This window comes from Sphaeramia orbicularis, chromosome 13, assembly GCF_902148855.1.
Source record: "Sphaeramia orbicularis chromosome 13, fSphaOr1.1, whole genome shotgun sequence".
Lineage (NCBI taxonomy): Eukaryota > Metazoa > Chordata > Actinopteri > Kurtiformes > Apogonidae > Sphaeramia > Sphaeramia orbicularis.
In genome coordinates, this window is record NC_043969.1 from 34789506 (window position 1) to 34808272 (window position 18767).

At 35.2% G+C, this 18767-nt stretch overlaps 1 protein-coding gene across 1 annotated transcript in view; it reads left to right on the forward strand.

Annotated features, from left to right (window-relative positions):
- nbeab (neurobeachin b) overlaps positions 1 to 18767 on the forward strand; it is a 399314-nt gene that overhangs the window by 162179 nt on the left and 218368 nt on the right. The window contains exons 15-16 of the mRNA XM_030151793.1: positions 14471 to 14550; positions 14985 to 15047. Of these exons, the coding sequence (XP_030007653.1) occupies positions 14471 to 14550; positions 14985 to 15047 (143 nt within the window). The remainder of the gene's footprint in view (positions 1 to 14470; positions 14551 to 14984; positions 15048 to 18767) is intronic.

Below are 18767 nucleotides of genomic sequence, written 5' to 3' on the forward strand. Positions count from 1 at the left end.
CTAAGTAAATTAATTCGACATAATTAGGAAAGACACACACACGTCTATACAAGAGCTCACAGCTGATGGTGTATGTCAGAGTAATTCTTTTGCTGTCAGGAAAGACAATTGGCAGAAGACATGTGAGACCGGACTGTGTCAGGGCACATATCTGGGGATATGACATCAAAAGATTTCTGCAGGATGGAAAGTGCCAAACAGAACGATATCCTTCATCATTCATAAATGGAAGAAGTTTTACTGGTTCGTCCTAGATCTGTCCTTAGAGCCAAACTGAGTATTCAGGTTACGGATGGCTTTGGTCAAACATTCAATCAAAATACTACACTGAAAGACTGGATAAGTTGAGTTTACTTAAAAACTTTAAGTAAACCGGTTGCCTTAAGAAACTGAAATAATGAGTAATGAAAACTTGAGTGTATTAACCCTTTCATGCATTAATTATGAGAACCTTATTTGAGTTTTTTTGTTTTTTGGGGTTTTTTTTAGTGTTTTTATTCCTCCTTAGGCATGAAAAAAAACAATATAATTGAGTTTTTTTGTTGTTGTTTTTTTTATGAATTTACAAAAATGTCCACTCAGCTACACCATGGATTATTTTCTTGAAGCAAAGAAACATGTATTTTAAACCCAATATTAGAAAATGATATGAAAACAATGAAATAAAAACATGTTTAATGCTGCTAATCTAATATTTTCTCACATTTTAACATATTCTAATACTAGTTATTACTCACTTCATGGAGATAATGTGCAAAAAAAAAAACACTTTTTGTTTAAAAATAACCCCAAAACTGTTTATTACAGTCTAGCAATTAACCGTTGTTTAAACTCAAACATGTTACCGCAGATCAGGTTTATCAAGAACAGCAAAGTTACAGTAATGGTATGAATTGGAGTGTTAGGGATGATGCATCGGTGTCCACTGTGTTGGCTGATATCCAACTAAAACAACAAAATTTAAAAACATGATATACATATAAAATATACATAAAATAAAATATATACAGGGTGGGGAAGCAAAATTTACAATATTTTGATTGAAAGGGATTGAAAGACAGTGCATGACCAATTAGTTTATGGAAAGTCATGAGAATTTATTTGCCACAAGAAAATTTACATAATAGAAAATGTTTTTATTCTATGTGTCCTCCTTCTTTCTCAATAACTGCCTTCACACGCTTCCTGAAAGTTGCGCAAGTGTTCTTCAAATATTCGGGTGACAACTTCTCCCATTCTTCTTTAATAGTATCTTCCAGACTTTCTCGTAATAGTTTTGCTCATAGTCATTCTCTTCTTTACATTATAAACAGTCTTTATGGACACTCCAACTATTTTTGAAATCTCCTTTGGTGTGACGAGTGCATTCAGCAAATCACACACTCTTTGACGTTTGCTTTCCTCATATACTCATATGGGCAAACGTTTCTGAAAAGGTATGGATAATAGTGTTAGGTATGATTATGACATCAATATATGTTTGGTTTCAAAACAATTGACGTAGTGCCTGCTGAGAAAAAACAACTAAATGTTCATTGTAAATTTTGCTTCCCCACCCTGTAAGAGAACACCTGTAGAATAGTTGTCCACTGTTTTCATTATGCATGAAAGGGTTAAACTTAAATGCTTGATTTGAATGGAATTGATATTTGAAGTACAACACACAAAATACCAAGTCAATTTAACTTAAAATTTGTTGTAATGTCAAATGCTTTGTATAATCATTAACTTAATATCATCAGTTCATTGTACTCATTTCCAAGTTGCTTTTAATTAAAATCTTTTGCAATATAAATTGCTTTGTATAAATATTAAATTTAATATATTGTAGCGTGGATGGAAGTTACATAGGGAGTTCGTTCTCTGTAATTTGCAAGTAAAGGGAGTGCTTTAAATATGGTAAGATATTAAAATTTACATTGACAAAGAACAATTACAGATGAACAGGAAAGATATTGTTGGGCGTATTTCTCTCACTCATGGTGCAGCTGTACAAAAATACAAAAACAAACACAAAAAGGCAAACAAACATTGCCATAGACAGATTAAGTCCAAATTAACACTAACACCACAACCCCGCTGAACCCCTGCACATAAAAAGAACACATTTTCAACAACATGCCCAATACCCACAATGCATTGCGGAGATAAAAAGGTGTGGTCGTGACTAAAACTTAGTAATTTAAATCCATTCAGCTTGAACTTTTTCGTACTTTCGACTATGCCTACAAATTGGTAGAATACACTTAACATTTTATTACAATACAATAAAACTTAAATCATTTAAGTACATTGTAATTAAAGCATTTTAGTAAATATAAAATCCAAGCTTACAGTGTTAGAGATCACTGAGAATGAGAGCCACAGTGCCTTACCACAAACACCAAAAACCTGCTGTTGTCATTAGAGTCACTGTGTTTGACTGAGAAGAGAAAAGAAATTTAATTAATGTATCATGAAAACGTCCAAAATGTAGAAAACATCAGAGAGTCTGAAAACTCTTTGAATGTACTCCATTTGCTTTTCTGTAGACAATGATTAGATTTCGGTTGTGCTTATATGAAAGCGTTTCTCATTCATCTAACAGCTCAAGCTCAGTGTTTTAGAATGTAATCACTGGGTGTGAACCAATCACAATCGCTTTGCAAAGCTACAAGCCTGCTATCAAAGTGTTTTCCTGAAATGGCAGCAGCACCCCCACATTTCCAAATGACTCATCTCCACAGAGAAGCGCTTGCCTGTCAGCTGTTAGAACCGTGGCCATCACTGGAGATGACAGTGAAGCAGACACGCCACATCAGTACTGTCATTCTGCTCGGGTGCTTGGTGTGGGTGTTAGGCCTCTGAAACCCGGGCCAGTTGTAAAGCTGGCACAGGGGTACGTCACCGAGCAGGCTGTGCTGCAGCTAAAATGGTCCTTGAACTGTAATTTTCTGTAAAGTTCTCTGTGTCCTTGCGTAGGAGTATCGGATTTGTTTTATAACCCTACGCGTAGCTCAGTTTATGTTCTATCAAGGTCTGATGTTGTGTAATTACCTCCACTAAGATACTTCGGTCCTGTTTGTTTGCGTGTTTGTTTGTTGTCAGCAGGATCTCAGAAAAACAACCGCATTGATTTTCTTTCTCGGACGCAAGGATGAACCCATTCCATTTTGGATCAGTTCCTTTTTCTAACACGATAGGAACATCATGCATCGTGTTTGTTTGAATCAAAGGAGCGTCAAGACCTGGAAATGTGCACTCCACCCTAGTGTTCTTCTAGTTTCTCAAGGTTTAAGGTTGTATTCTGACAATGCAGAGGATTGTATGTTTTACAGAAAAGTGCTTTTTTTTTTCTTTCCTCCATCAGACAGAATATGTACTCAATTGTTTGTACTGAGTTTAGCACAAGCAGCTGAAGTTGAAAACTTAAAGTACATCTTTACTTTATGCATTGAAGCATAATTTTAAACAATTCAATTCAAAATATATTCTGTCTATTTGTTCAGTTAGGTTAAACCCCTCAAATAAATAAAAGTGCTTATTTTAGTAGGATATAATGTGCTACCACGTTTTCAAGCAAATGTAATTAATCAATGTAAATTTCTTTACTTATGTTAAATATTGGATGACATGGTGGTGCACTGGTTAGCACTGTTGCCTCAGAGCAAAAAGGTCCTGGGTTCAATTCCAGTGGGTTCTCTCTGGGCACTCTGGCTTCCTTCCAGCTGTTACTGGGTTTATGTTTTTCCCAAATTTCTTGTGTAGCTCCTTGTCGCCAATCATATTTTGAATCGGTTGTTTATCTATTTCTATTTCAATTTCTTTATATTTCTACTTATCATTACTTTATTTCAGTGGTTCCCAACCTTTTTTGGCTCGTGACCCCATTTTAACATCACAAATTTCTGGCGACTCCAGACATTCAAAACAGAGACTTTTTTTTTTGTGCTAAAATTAATTTGTTTTTGATCATGTAATAGTTTGCTATTCTGTTGCAAATAAACATGAATTTTAGATGACATTTAGTCTATATAATATATACTATTATGAAAGGAGGCAGAAAAGCCAGGTGTAGATTACTGCACAAAGTGAGAATTTGATTTTCCTTGGTCAGGATATGTACAGTCAGTCCAGTTTATATTTACAAGGCTGACAATTAATACTGAACAAACAAGAACTCAAACTATGAATTATTAAAGAGCTGCAGCATCTGAAACCGACCACAATGAACATTTGAAAGATAAACAGTACCACAGTGCTTCAGTTTCAGCTTCAGAGTTTGTCATGTCTTTTATGGATTGGGATTGTCTTTCTCAACTCACCATATACAGGGGTTGGACAAAATAATGGAAACACCTTCACCTCAAGATGATAATGCCCCAATCCATACAGCTAGAATTGTTAAAGAATGGCATGAGGAACATTCTAATGAAGTTGAGCATCTCGTATGGCCGGCACAGTCCCCAGACTTCAACATTATTGAGCATTTATGGTCAGTTTTAGAGATTCAAGTAAGACGTCGATTTCCACCGCCATTGTCTCTAAAAGGGTTGGAGGGTATTCTAACTGAAGAATGGCTTAAAATTCCTTTGGAAACAATTCACAAGTTGTATGAATCAATACCTCGGAGAATTGAGGCTGTAATTGCCACAAAAGGCGGACCTACACCATATTAAATTATATTTTGTTAATTTTTTAAGGTGTTTCCATTATTTTGTCCAACCCCTGTATTTTTTTTTTAATTTTTTTTTTAGCAATTACTAGAAATTTCAGGCGACCCCATTTGAATTCCAGGCGACCCCAAGGTTGAAAAACACTGGGTTAACTGGTCAAGCTCAGTCACCCATAGGTGTGAATGTGTGATTGGTTGTTTGTCTCTGTATGTCAGCCCTGTGATGAACTGGTGACACATCCAGGGAGAACCCCGCCTTCCCCATAGGTAGCAAGGATAGGCTCCAGCACCCCCACAACCCTCTGGAGAACAAAGTGGTTCAGATGGATGGATGCTAAATATTGTACCTTTAAAGTTGAAAAGAAAATTCTACCAGAAGTCAGAAGGGAATATAAATAGAAATGAAATGTTCCGGGTTGTGAATGTGTTTAACCAGGTTATGTGTAAACTTCTGACCTCAGCTGCCTCTAAGCACTTGGCCCACATTCGTGATCTTTGAAGGCAGAGAGTGATTCTTCTAATTTTCTGCAAAGCGGGAGTGATGTCTAGACAGACAGTGTCTGAGATAATATGTTTCCATATCTGTAAAGTCAGGTCAGTCCATAACTCCTTGAATCTCACTGTCTCTGATGTTAATTTTTCTCTCTACATAGTGCAGTTCTTATTCTTTATTAAATGGTGCGATTTTTACATGACTTTCGGGGTGAAAGCTCATACTTATCTTTAATCCCATCTAATGTGTCTGTTCTGTTGGGTACAGATTTTAATAGCTACACAGTTAAGCTAAGTTTTTGAAGACTGGATCACTTGTTTAGGAAATCACAGTGCAGTCTCTGGCACTGCAATATGCTACAGTTCTACTTTGTATAGAAATATCAAAAGGCTGATTTGTGAAAAGTCAGAAGAGTTGCATCAATGGAAAGAAAATATCTCCATGCACTCCAGTTCTTGCCATGTGTTTCCATGCTGTGCAGAGTAGTCAGACTCCATGCAGTGATGACAAGTAAAAAAAAAAAAATGCTTAAATTAAAAATCGTCCCGGTGTCAGTGAAGAGTCAGCAGAGCCTGAAGGAAGTGCTTTTGATTAACCCGTCTATCTACACCCAACTGTCATGACTAAAATAATTAGTGGGTAAATGAAATTCTCTCACAAAGTGTCTTGGCACTTTGGGTCAGGATGTAATGATTCATCTCTTGAAACAATGGCATAGGTAAACACTGTGAGAACAGATTATTTTACAAAATCAGATACCAACACACAGACAGGGTGATGGTCTCTTATCTGTAGCGCAGGGCTGTCCAACATGCGGCCCGCGGACCAAAAGCAGCACACCACAGGTTCAAATCCAGCCCACAGGATGAATTAGCAAAGTGCAAAAATTACACTGAAGATTATAAGAGTCCAGGATGTTGAACTCATTTTAGTTCAGGTTCCACATACAGAACAGTATGATCTTAAGTAAAATAATAGCATAACCTATAAATAATGACTCCATATTTTCTTCTTGGCTGAATTTGGAAAAAAATAGTATTACATTATGCCTATAAATAATGGCTCCACATTTTTCACTTGTTTTAGTGCAAAAAAAGAAAACCCATTAAATTCTGAAAATCGATCACCACCGAAATTTAATCATTTGTTCCTTGTGCCAGTATCGTTTCCTGAAAATTTCATCACCCCCCCCCCCCGCCCCGCCCCGACCGCCACCAAAATGTAATCATTTGTTACTTGTGCCAGTATCAATATTTCCTGAAAATTTCATCAAAATCCTTCCATAACTTTTTGAGATATCTTGCTAACAGACAGACAAACAAACAAACAAAAAAAAAAAGTTTTGGATTATGTGTCGATTATGTATTGTCTTGTCAGAAACTGTGTTATGCTGCTTTTCTTGGCCTCTTGAAAAAGAGATTTGCAATCACAATGGGGCTTTTTTTTTGTTTAACCTGGTTAAATAAAGGATATGTAAATATAAATATAAATATCTTCTGTGATTTTACTGGTCCGACCCACTGGACATCAAATTGGGCTGAATGTGGCTCATGAAAGAAAATGATTCTGACATCCCTGCTTTAGCACATGTTTCATCATTTACACGTGTAAAGATGTACACCGCTAATCCACATTAAAAAAAATCACAGCTCAATAAACAGCATTTTTGGAAGTATGTGATGAAGACAACTGCTTAAATGCACATAAATCTTTTCATACCGCATGGGTCTGTGCGCTTTTACTGGAGTACAATCTGTCCCACAATCACAGTCCTCCAATGAGCTTTCTTGTTAAGCCACTATAATAGCAGTCGGTTTAACACAAGGGTAAATATAGTGCAGATTGTCACTGAATCCCTGGGAAATGGTAATGGGCTGAGAAAATGGCAGAGATCCTGGGGAAGACTTATCTTGAAATGGATCACTATCCTGCTGTAGGTAATTTTCAGAGCGAGTCTAGTTCCATCCATCTGCACTTGATTTGGCAGGTCAGTTTTTCTCTCCGTCCTTCTAAACTGAGAAATGACCAATCAAAGACACGTACAAAGAGGGAAAGAGCCGAGCTGATAATGAAGTGTTCAATTATAGGGACACAGACAGGACATCTAAAAAAAAAATAAAAAACAGAGCTCCTCCATACTCGCTCCATTTCTGCCTCCTCTGTGTTTTTCCTCAGCTCTTAATAGAGAGTGCTATCAAATTAAAGTCATGTATCATTCAGTTATACACAGAATCACTGCAGGCACTCACAGACTAATGCCCATAGCTCAGCTTCACTCAGTCCATGACATGTACCCACAAGCCAACACATTATCTGTCTTTATCTTGATCTCTCTCAATTTGTCTCTGTCAGCGCCCTGCCTCTGTGTTACTAAATAATGAGTAATGAGATGTGGAGGCCAGTCGCCACGTTCAGTTTCAACTGGTTTTGCCTCGTCTCCGTTCTCAAATTATAGGAGGAATTATCACTGGCGGACAAGTAGAGGTGCTGCAGTGGAATAATCTGATCCAGACACGTGGTTGAATTGATTCTACATGTGTTTTTAGTCTCAGAAATTAATCTCATGTCAGATGTAAATGACTAATTAATAGCTCCGCTCTTTTGTCTTTTGATTTAAACATGCACTTCATTAAAATACAATGGATTGCAACGACTGAGAAACATTTAATGGACTATATCCAGCTTCTAATGCACTAAGAGACTTAACATTTAACCCATGAAGACCCATTTACCCATTTAAGACCCATTTAACCCTAACCCATAAAGACATTTAACTCATAAAGACCCCTAACCCAAACATCCACTGGTGACCAAAACTATCTACTCATCTAAAATGTTTAATACCTAAAAATTAGATATTCTATAAGAGGATGTGCCAATAAGTTTTTCAGTACCTGGCAACCTGTTCTGAATCCCATAAAAGACATAATTCCCTCACTTATTCCAGAATAGTCTTATAAATATGAGTCTGTGACTAATATGTGAGGTCCTTTTTATTTATTTATTTATTTATTTATTTATTTATTATTGTTGTTAATTATCATCTTTTTTATGGTGCAACAGGATGGGAATGTTCACGGGTTTGGGTATTAAAAAAAAAAAAAAAAAAAGATGACTATTAGGCTTTTCTGGATGACTCAATAGTCGCTTTTCTATTGGACATCTGTGCAAAGCTTTATCGATATTTACAAAATGTCGAAAAACAGAAGTGCGTAATGTCGGTTTTTCCATTAAATCACAAATGCGATTATTTGTTTATTTATTATCGCAAGATGACATGAGAAGTCATTCCATAAACATGGCTATGAACCTAAATAGTGTTAATTTACAGATATATTAATTATTATTATTATTATTATTATTAGTAGTAGTAGTAGTAGTAGTAGTAGTATATATTACTCCTCTATCTCGTACTAAATTAAAAAATGATTGTGTTTCCTGGTGTGTCCACACATATCGTGACATGTTTCATCTTCTTCTTCACTTGTTGTAACATCTGTCAACATTCAGTTTTTTAATTCACCTGACCCTAGTTGTGAAAAAAGGTCTGTCCATTGCAGTTTTGCATGATATACCATTTGCGCTACGCCCGAAAAACCACCTCTTGCCAGTGCAAAAAAATTTTAATTGAAAAATGACACTTTTGGCGAAATTGTCATTTTTCCATTAGGTAAACTTTAACGCGCAAGTTGTATTTGTGCAGTTTGAGGGTCAATGGAAAAGCGACTATTGTGTAATAAAAACACTTTGAACAAAAAAATAAAATGTTTAATATCTGCTGATCCACTAATCCTATCAATACATGTAAATAATTGGTGTAAAATGCAGTTTTTCATCTTTTCATGGTCATCAGATATGACCCATTTGGGCGTTCAGAGGCTCCGTAGTGAATGTTGAAACACTTTCATCTTCTACAGCATTGATTCACCAGTAAAACCTATGGAGTTTGATAAACGACAGTGGATGGTGACGCTTGGTTTCTGTTCAATGAATGATATATTTGCTGGGAAAAAAAATTCACTTTTTCTTCAGTTTTCTCTGTTTTGATATTATAACCTTTGAATTAACTGCATTTTCATGAACATCTAAATTAAATATAGGAAGTTAAATATAAGAAAATACATGATTTACAGTGAAAAATGCAAGATACAGAGGATAACATCATAATGTCATGTACGGATAATCTGCACCACTGCACCTCACTAACAAGAGCTGTTTGCAACCAGTTAAACTGTCCATATTGATCTTCATTGGAATCAAATTTTCTCTGTTTTGCGCTGCATGACTACCTGCCCATGTGCCAATGTCTCTCCAGGTGTTTGGTGTTTGTTAACTGTGTATACTGTATATGTGGATTAATGCTATGGAATGTGTGGATGTAGCCTTCAACTGTAAAATGTTTCTAATTTTATGAATACTGGCACTTTACTTCTTACCCAGGGACAACAGACAGGCCTCCTCCTTGCCTGTTTTAAATCTCTTCTGAAAACCCATCTGTTCTTCTTGGTCTTTTAACACTCGTGCAATGTTGGCATTTTGTTTCTGTTTTTATATTTTAATTTGTGTTATTTATCTATTTTTATTTGATTTTAGTGTTTGGTTTTTTTTAATGCTTTTATTAATTTTTATTTCACTTTTAGTCTTGTGTACAGCACATTGGTCCACTGTGGTTGTTTTAAAGTGCTTTATAAATAAAGTTGGGTTGGATATCTATCTATCTATCTATCTATCTATCTATCTATCTATCTATCTATCTATCTATCTATCTATCTATCTGTCTGTCTGTCTGTCTGTCTGTCTGTCTGTCTGTCTGTCTGTCTGTCTGTCTGTCTGTCTGTCTGTCTGTCTGTCTGTCTGTCTGTCTATCTATCTATCTATCTATCTATCTATCTATCTATCTATCTATCTGTCTGTCTGTCTGTCTGTCTGTCTGTCTGTCTGTCTGTCTGTCTGTCTGTCTGTCTGTCTGTCTGTCTGTCTGTCTGTCTGTCTGTCTGTCTATCTCTATCTTAAAACACAGTCCCCACTTGGACTAATGTAGAGGACATACATTACATTTAAGGACATGTATTCGGACCAACATTAGGTAATAATATATAATTATTCTGCTAAAATCGTATGTTAGCTCGTGTTCCTTTATTAATTTCTCCTGAACACAACCTTCCACACAGTCTTTTCAGGAGTTGAAGGTCAAAAACTCACAATACCAGAGCTTCATTTTGTTGTATGCAGTGTTTGTGTGTGTGTATATTCAGTACATATATGTGTGTGTGTATATATATATATATATATATATATATATATATATATATATATAAAACTATGACTAAGTGCTTTATAAATAAAGTTGACTTGGAAAAAAAGCTTTTTTGCTAATACTGGCACATTTACAGAAATGTTCATTAATGTGTACTGTCCCTGCTAAATAAACAAGCAAATAAATAAATAATAAATGGTGATGAATCACTTAAGAAAGAATAGATATAGAGAAAAATGTATTTAGGAACTGCCAGAAAAAGGAGCACTGGGTCTTTATGGGTTAATATTAATGTCCCTCTTTTGTTTAAAACTCTAAAAAACTCATGCTATTGTGCATTCCTTGATTTTTATTATCAACAGTCTTAAGATATAATAGGATTCCTGCATTAATCACATGGACATAAATCGTTTTTCTGTAAACTCTTTTTCTTTCTGCCCTTGGGATGCGGGAAGCAAAGCAATCTGTGAATGAAAACCAAGAGCTGAGCAGAGCTGGCGAACATAATTGGTTGTGAATAACTTGGATGCAGTGGCTGCGGTAATAATGTTCTTATCATCCCTTCCATGTCAAACTCTGTCCCTGTACTGGGTTTTCCTCCCTCTCTCCCCATTAATCAGTGTCGGGATGCAGCAGCACTTGCCGTCCTCCTGCAACCTCAGGGATCCTGATTATATTGACTGGTTGGCATCGGGATGGTCAGGTGTTTGCTAGCGCTGTATCTGTCATCATGGCACCGTCCCCCTCTTTAAATGAACATGTGTCCGAGCAAGTTTGAGGTTGGAGTTTATCGGGGGGATGAGTAGGGAAGACAGACTGTCATTTAGAAGCTCTGCAGAATGCAAGCGGTTTTGTCAGTCTGTTTATACCTCGCTGCACAGGATGAATAGAAATTGGATGAATATACTATATGACGCCGTTGCCAGGTTTTACCGCCAAAATGGAACCCCTTGGAAAATGGTGCTGCGTTGGAAGAACCGCTGGTCTTCTGAGGATTCCTGTTTGTGTTATTGTTATGAATGCTAATATATGCCGTGTCTTGTATTTTCCAATATGTTACACTGAATAGCTGTGTGTCATAATGATCTGCCTGTTGCTGCCGTCCATTAGTGCGTTCACTCAGTCTACGCGCAAACAAAAGAGCTCCACATACCGATGTATAAGGATCTCACTCTGTCAAAATTCAATTGTGTGCCAACCACGCCAACACAGCATCTCAAATATATGACATTTTAATCAGCGCTTTCAGTCATACGCTTTCTTTCTTCTTTGTTTGCACAACAACAAGCTCTGTCAGATGTTGAAAGCTCATGACAGGCATGGATTACTATATGAGCTCTTTTTGAGGAGGCAAAGTGACCTTAAGTTGGCAGAAACACCACGAGCTGTTTTAATGAGACGTTGGCCGTTGGCTGGTGTGATGGGCAGGTGTGAGCATGGTGACCTTGGCTGGTTTCCTGGGCTCTTTGTTATGACCAAGGCTACCTGTGATACACATTGACTTTGGAAGTTGACTGAATGATTAATTGATTTGAGCGGAATATTCTCAATGACCCGTCTTGAACTTAAAACATGCCGTGTATACAGAATACATTCTGCTAATTGCTAGCGAGCAAGTTTGGCTTCTGATGAGAGAGAGGAGCTAAAATTGACTCTTCCTATTTATAATGATATTATAGGTGAGTTTTTGCAGCATGCGTTTAAGGTGAATCCGGTAAGGTAAGGTAAGGTAAGGTAAGGTAAGGTAAGGTAAGGTAAGGTAAGATAAGATAAGATAAGATAAGATAAGATAAGATAAGATAAGATAAGATAAGATAAGATAAGATAAGATAAGATAAGATAAGATAAGATAAGATAAGATAAGATAAGATAAGATAAGATAGTGGTTCTCAAACTTTTACCTTTTTTATGCATAGTCAGAATTTAGTCTGATACAGTATGTGAGGATTTTTGAGTTACTTAGGGAATCTGATTTAGGAATTTAGGGTAGGTGAAGGATGGAGTAAGGGGGCAGGAGATTATAAATTAAACTTAATCCTGCTCCTTTTTGAATGGTTTACTTTCTTTTTATATATATTTTTTTAAATGTTTGATTTAATTGCAATATTCAAAATAAATAAACAATAAACAAACAAAGCTTAAGAAAAATAAATTAATTGATCATTAATTAATTACCCTCTGGCGGTACGTTTACCCCACTTTAGGAACCCCTGAGGTAAGATAAGATAAGATAAGATAAGATAGTGGTTCTCAAACTTTCCCCTTAAAATTAATTGGTCATTAATTAATAAATGAACCTTTCATCAACAAAAAATAATTACTTAGCTACTCAAATAAGCTCATTTTGAATAATATAAGATAGAAATGTTCTTAAAATGTTACCAAAGCTTAAACAAGATGATTGAAAATAAAACTATTTTCTAATGTATTTATTGTGTTTTATATTTCAGCATTTATTCTCATTATTTATTTTGTATTCAGTACATGATGACTTATTTAATATATTTTTCCCAAAAAATTTCAAGTACCCCCTGGGCTTCTTCCAAGTACCCCTAGGGGTATGCATACCCCAGAGATAAGATAAGATAAGATAAGATAAGATAAGATAAGATAAGATAAGATAAGATAAGATAAGATAAGATAAGATAAGATAAGATAAGATAAGATAAGATAAGATAATAAATATGAGCTTTTGTTAATGTGTTTTATGGCAAATTGAACCCAGACAAAAACACACCTACTTGCTAGACATGAATCAGTTACTCTTCCTGGTCCACTCATTGTTCTTATAAACCATAAACAGAGTAGATAAGATAAGATAAGATAAGATAAGATAAGATAAGATAAGATAAGATAAGATAAGATAAGATAAGATAAGATAAGATAAGATAAGATAAGATACAATGTTATTTATCCCACCATGGGGAAATTTCACAGTTAACAGCAGCAACATACAACAAACAATTGCAGAGAAAAAGACAAGTAGAAAAACCACAAAAAAAGTGAAAAATGAAATATAAGGAGAAAAATAAGAAATTTGGTATTTATATAAATATTTATATACATATAGCATTAGGATTCAAGGACCCCTCACACCCTGGGCACCCCCCCTTCTCACTCAGGATTGGATCAAACAGACTGGAGCACAGGTTTTATTCACACGGCCCCCCTCCCCCACTGACTCAACAACCGCCCCCCGTTGTCTAATGGACAGTGCAATACTCACCCTACCTCAGTGCAACAGTCACAACCCATGCACCTTGGCTCTTACCTTGTATATATCCTATATTACCTGTATATATCCCCATTTGTTGTACATATTTTCCATCTGTAATGTAGTTAGCTTTTGTATATTTGTAGTTGTTTAAGTAGTACTCTAGTAGCATATGTATGTTTAATATTTTATCCTGTAGCTTTTTGCACATGCCTACATTTTCAGGATTTTGTGTGATATTTTTTTATATAGTCTTTTTTTTGCACTAAGTGCTGTTGAGGCTAAACTAACTTTCATTATTCCTGTGACAGGAATTCTCTTTCTATTCTATTCTATTCTATTCTATTCTATTCTATTCTATTCTATTCTATTCTATTCTATTCTATTCTATTCTATTCTATTCTATTCTGTTCTTTTCTATTTTATTCTATTCTATTTGATTTTATTCTATTCTATTATAATTTAATTTATTCGAATCGCTTTCATTTTATCCATTTGTTTTATTATTTTAAATTTAATTTTATTCTATTTTATTCTATTCTATTTCATATTCTATTCTATTTACATATTTACAATGTGAAAGACTGTGCACAACATAAATCTGCCTTTGAAGGTGTACCTGTTGTGCCTTATGTCTCCTTCACAGCTCCGAGAACCAGAACCCAAGGCGTCACACAAACAAAATATTTCATTAACTATCAAAAAATCATCAAAAGAAACCGCGATGAGCAATGACAAAAAAATTCCAGTGTAAACATTAGAGATTTAAAAACCAGGTGACAGTAAAGAGTAGAGCGTCTCATTCGACATCCAACACTTTCTGTGCTACTCTCACTCTCTCTCCAACTACAGATGGTCCAAGACCGACCCAGAAAGAAGTGATTTCTCTGCGGGCATTCATGCTCCTCTTCCTCAAGCAGCTCATCCTGAAGGTATATATCCCACCTGTCTTCATGCCTCGCAGCCTCTCACACACTGGAGGAAATCATCAAGAGATCCAGCATACCCTCTGAGTTATGCTTTATTTAAACATTCTGCTCATCTGCCTTTTGATTATTCCACCACGATTTATTCATGTATTGCTTTTAAAAGATGTGCCCATGGAAGGGAATGCTAGTAGTAATGATAAATCTATTAATGGAGTCTAGAAAAAAAAAATCCTAATTTATTTTGATAATTACCATTTTAAGTAATTTATCAAGTAAAACGTCCATGGGTTTATCTGCTCTGTGTTATTTGTCACCTTGAGACTGTTTTTTTCTCCTGCGTTTTCAGCTTTTCATGCTTCCCCTTTGTGCTGCACTCGTTCTTTGCTGCGTGCCATATTTAATGTTTATCTGAGCCTTTGGTTTTTGCTATCTTTCAGGACCGAGGTGTGAAGGAGGATGAGCTGCAGAGCGTCCTGAACTATTTGTTAACCATGCACGAGGTACATGAGAGCGTTTTTTTTTTTTTTTTTTTTCTTTTGTTGCTTCAAGTGACTTTATTCTGTGTTAGTGTGTCACTTTGTTAAGATAACCTTCAAGATCCCATTTCATATTCAAAGTAGATATTCCAGAAAAATATCTTTTTTTCGGCTGTTTTAAATTGCCAGCAGGGCGGATTAATCTTTTTGGTTGCCAGTGTGCTTTCCACATGTAATGGCCTGCCACTGCTTCTGTTCAGGTGTTTGCCAAGAATCCAGGTGTGTAGTATTCACAGGGTACAATTGCAGGGCACATGTCTTGTATTTAAAGCAGAGTCTGAACAAAGGACATGAACTATTTTCCCTTTCTTTTCTTATTACTTTTCTTGTCTTTTCACTATTATTTTCAATTTTGTTACCCCCCCCCCCCCCCAAAGGGGAAGCAAGGGGTATTGTTTTTGGTTTGGTTGGTTTGTTTGTTTGATCGCACTCTAGCAGCAAAACTATTGGTTGAAGTCATACCAAATGGGGTTTCTACATTGCCAGTGACCCAGAATAGATCTGATTACATTTTTGGGAAAATAGGTCAAAGTTCCAATTTTTTTAAGAATTTTTAAAATCCTTTTTTTTTTTTTTTTCCCATTTACTTATAATGGGCGGAATTTCAAATGTCTGTAGCAGCAAAGATATTAGATGAATTCATACCAAATTTGGTTTATATATTGCCAGTGACCCAGAATAGATCTGATTACAGTTTGGGAACAGTAGGTGAAAGTTCCAATTTTTTTTAATGAATTTTCAAAATCTTTTTTTTTCCACATTTACGGATATCGGGCAAAATTTAAAATATCTGTAGCAGCAAAACTATTGGTCAAAGTCATACCAAAATTGTGTTTATAGATTGCCAGTGCCCCAGAATAGATGTGGTCACATTTTGGGAAAAGTAGGTCAAAGTTAAAATTTTGTATGAATTTTTAAAATCTTTTTCTTCTCCCATTTACTTATAATGGGCAAAATTTCAAATGTCTCAGGGTGCTTCTATGAAACTGGATTCATTTTGTTACCTGGCACTTTGCCAGCTTTTTAGACCCAATAATAGAAGAGAAATTTAGACATATTTCCCCCCAGGATGAACCTAATGATGACCTCAGATAAATGCAAAAAAAATTATACTCTTACTCAGAGCCATCCCAAAATTAATGAGTTTTTAATAAAATATTGCGGCCAAAAATAGGACCAAAATTGGGACATGAAAAGCTACCTAGGTGTCAGTCCTTTTGATCTGGACAACATGGCTGCAAATGGTCTTATGTAGACTATAAATAAAGACAATGTGTTAAATTATTTGATCATAGTGGTTTTTCTAATCCTCACATGTGGGTTTTTCATTAATCTCAGTCTCATTCCAGATTTTGCTTGTAACCCATCGTGTCCACTTGTGTTACATGCAGAACCTGCCCATTTAAACACAAATAAATCATGAGCGATTCTGTAACCATGGTCATTTTTGTGAAACACTCTGCCTTGCATAATTAGTTCAATTCCCAAAATGTATCTGTGAGAGAATAAAAAGATATTAAAAAAAATAGTAACACCTAATGTCCATATCCTTTTGACCGTGTTACATGCGGATTTTTGCATAAAATATAATGTAAAATAGTATAAAAATGTGTTTTATCTGAAAATTACTTTCTCTTTTATCTCAGTAAGTATTTATTTTTAAAATAGACCCAAAGTGCTTCCAAACTTGTTTCATAACATTAGTCTACATCTGGTTTGAATTTTTAGCCCCCATGTCCTGGTTTTAGGGACCAGTTTCATAGAAGCCCCCCTATAAAAACATCAAATATGTTTCAAATTATTTCAAACTTGGCACATATATAGAGGCAATTCATATGCTGACATCAGCACACACATAGACATGGTGACATCAGCTGGATCAATCCCAAAATAAGCTTCAGTACATGTGGGGGGCGGGGTTTGTTGTGCCTGGCACTTGTTTTCAAAGACTTTTTTTACATGCACAAAATATTGCATGTTTGTTCTTATTCCAAATCAAGCAACTTCTCTAAAAACCTGTTTGCATTTCTAATGAAAATGAATCCTCCACTAATACAGTATCCTTGTACGCTCTGATTAATAATGTAGTTTATAATATCAATAAATGAAAATGTGGCTAGGGCTACTCATTTCATTTTACCCCAAAGAAGATTTTTTTTTTTTCCACCAGTGTCTGATGTATTCGACCATGAACACAGCCTCCAACCTCTTTCATTCCTTCACCTGCCTTCTTCAAATGGTTTAGCACTGCAGGAGTTTCACACATCCAAAAAAACTTTTGATATGAGGTCTTTCATAGTGTTTAAAAGTAGGTATGTTGTAAACTGCACTAAAAGACCCAGCTGAGGTGTATATTCTGAATGTGTTGAATGCATGTCTTAAGAATTCTCTTTAAATCCAGATAATACCTGCATATCCCATGTGTATTAAAGATCCGGTATGTAAGATTTAGTTGGATATAATTGCACAAATGAAAGATTATACTCTTAATTTTCTTTTCATCTGTTTATAATCATTTGAAATAAGAACATTAGCAATTTTTTTTTTTTTTTTTTTTACATTAGATTAAGTTGAAGGGACCGGACTTTCATGGTGTTCACCACATTTTGCTGTGCTTCTACAATAGCTCAAAATGAACCTGATACTTTTCTCCTAATTTCTGTTTTATACACTGCAAAAATCTAAATCTTACCGAGTGTATTTTTCTCATTTCTAGTCCAAATATCTCATCACACTTAAAATAAGACATAATCACCTAAAGAGTAACTTTTCAGTGAGATATAAGAGCTTATTTTTAGACAATAGATCTTGAAAATCATATTTCAAGAAATCTTACCGAGATAATTTTCACTTGTTCCATTGGCAGATTTTTTTTGCTTAAATTAAGCAAAAAAAATCTTGAATTAAGCAAAAAAAAAATCTGCAAATGGAACAAGTGAAAATTATCTTGGTGAGATTTCTTGATTTCTTGAGATTTCTTGAAATAAGATTTTCAAGATCTGTTGTCTAAAAATAAGTTCTTATATCTCCTGAAAAGCTACTCTTTAGGTGATTATGTCTTATTTTAAGTGTGATGAGATATTTTGTCTAGAAATGAGAAAAATACATGTGGTAAGATTTTGATTTATTCTAGTCCAGACACAACAAACCCCGCCCCCTGATGTCATCATGTCTATGCATGTGCCGATGTCAGCATATCAGTTACCTCTATATATGTGCCAAGTCTGAAGTAAATTGAAACAAAATTGATGTTTTTATAGACATGCGAAATTTCACCCATTATACGTAAGTGGGAGAAAAAAAATGATGTAAAAAAAAAAAATCTTTCAAAAATCTGAACAAGTGAAAATGACCTTGGTAAGATTTCTTGATATAAGATTTTCAAGATCTATCATCTAAAAATAAGTTCTTATATCTCACTTACAAGCTACTCTTTAGGTAATTATGTCTTATTTTAAGTGAGATGAGATATTTTGACTAGAAATGAGAAAAATACTCTTGATAAGATTTATATTTTTGCAGTGTAGTTGGTGGCATCCAGCATCAAGGTGTACATTACTATTACTACTATGTCTGAGTGTGGACCAGAGTTAATAGTCCGTTTTCTAAATAGGCTGAAACAGACAAGCCAAATAAAGGCATTTGGCATTTTTAGCCACCACCGTAGGGGAGGGTAAGGTGAGG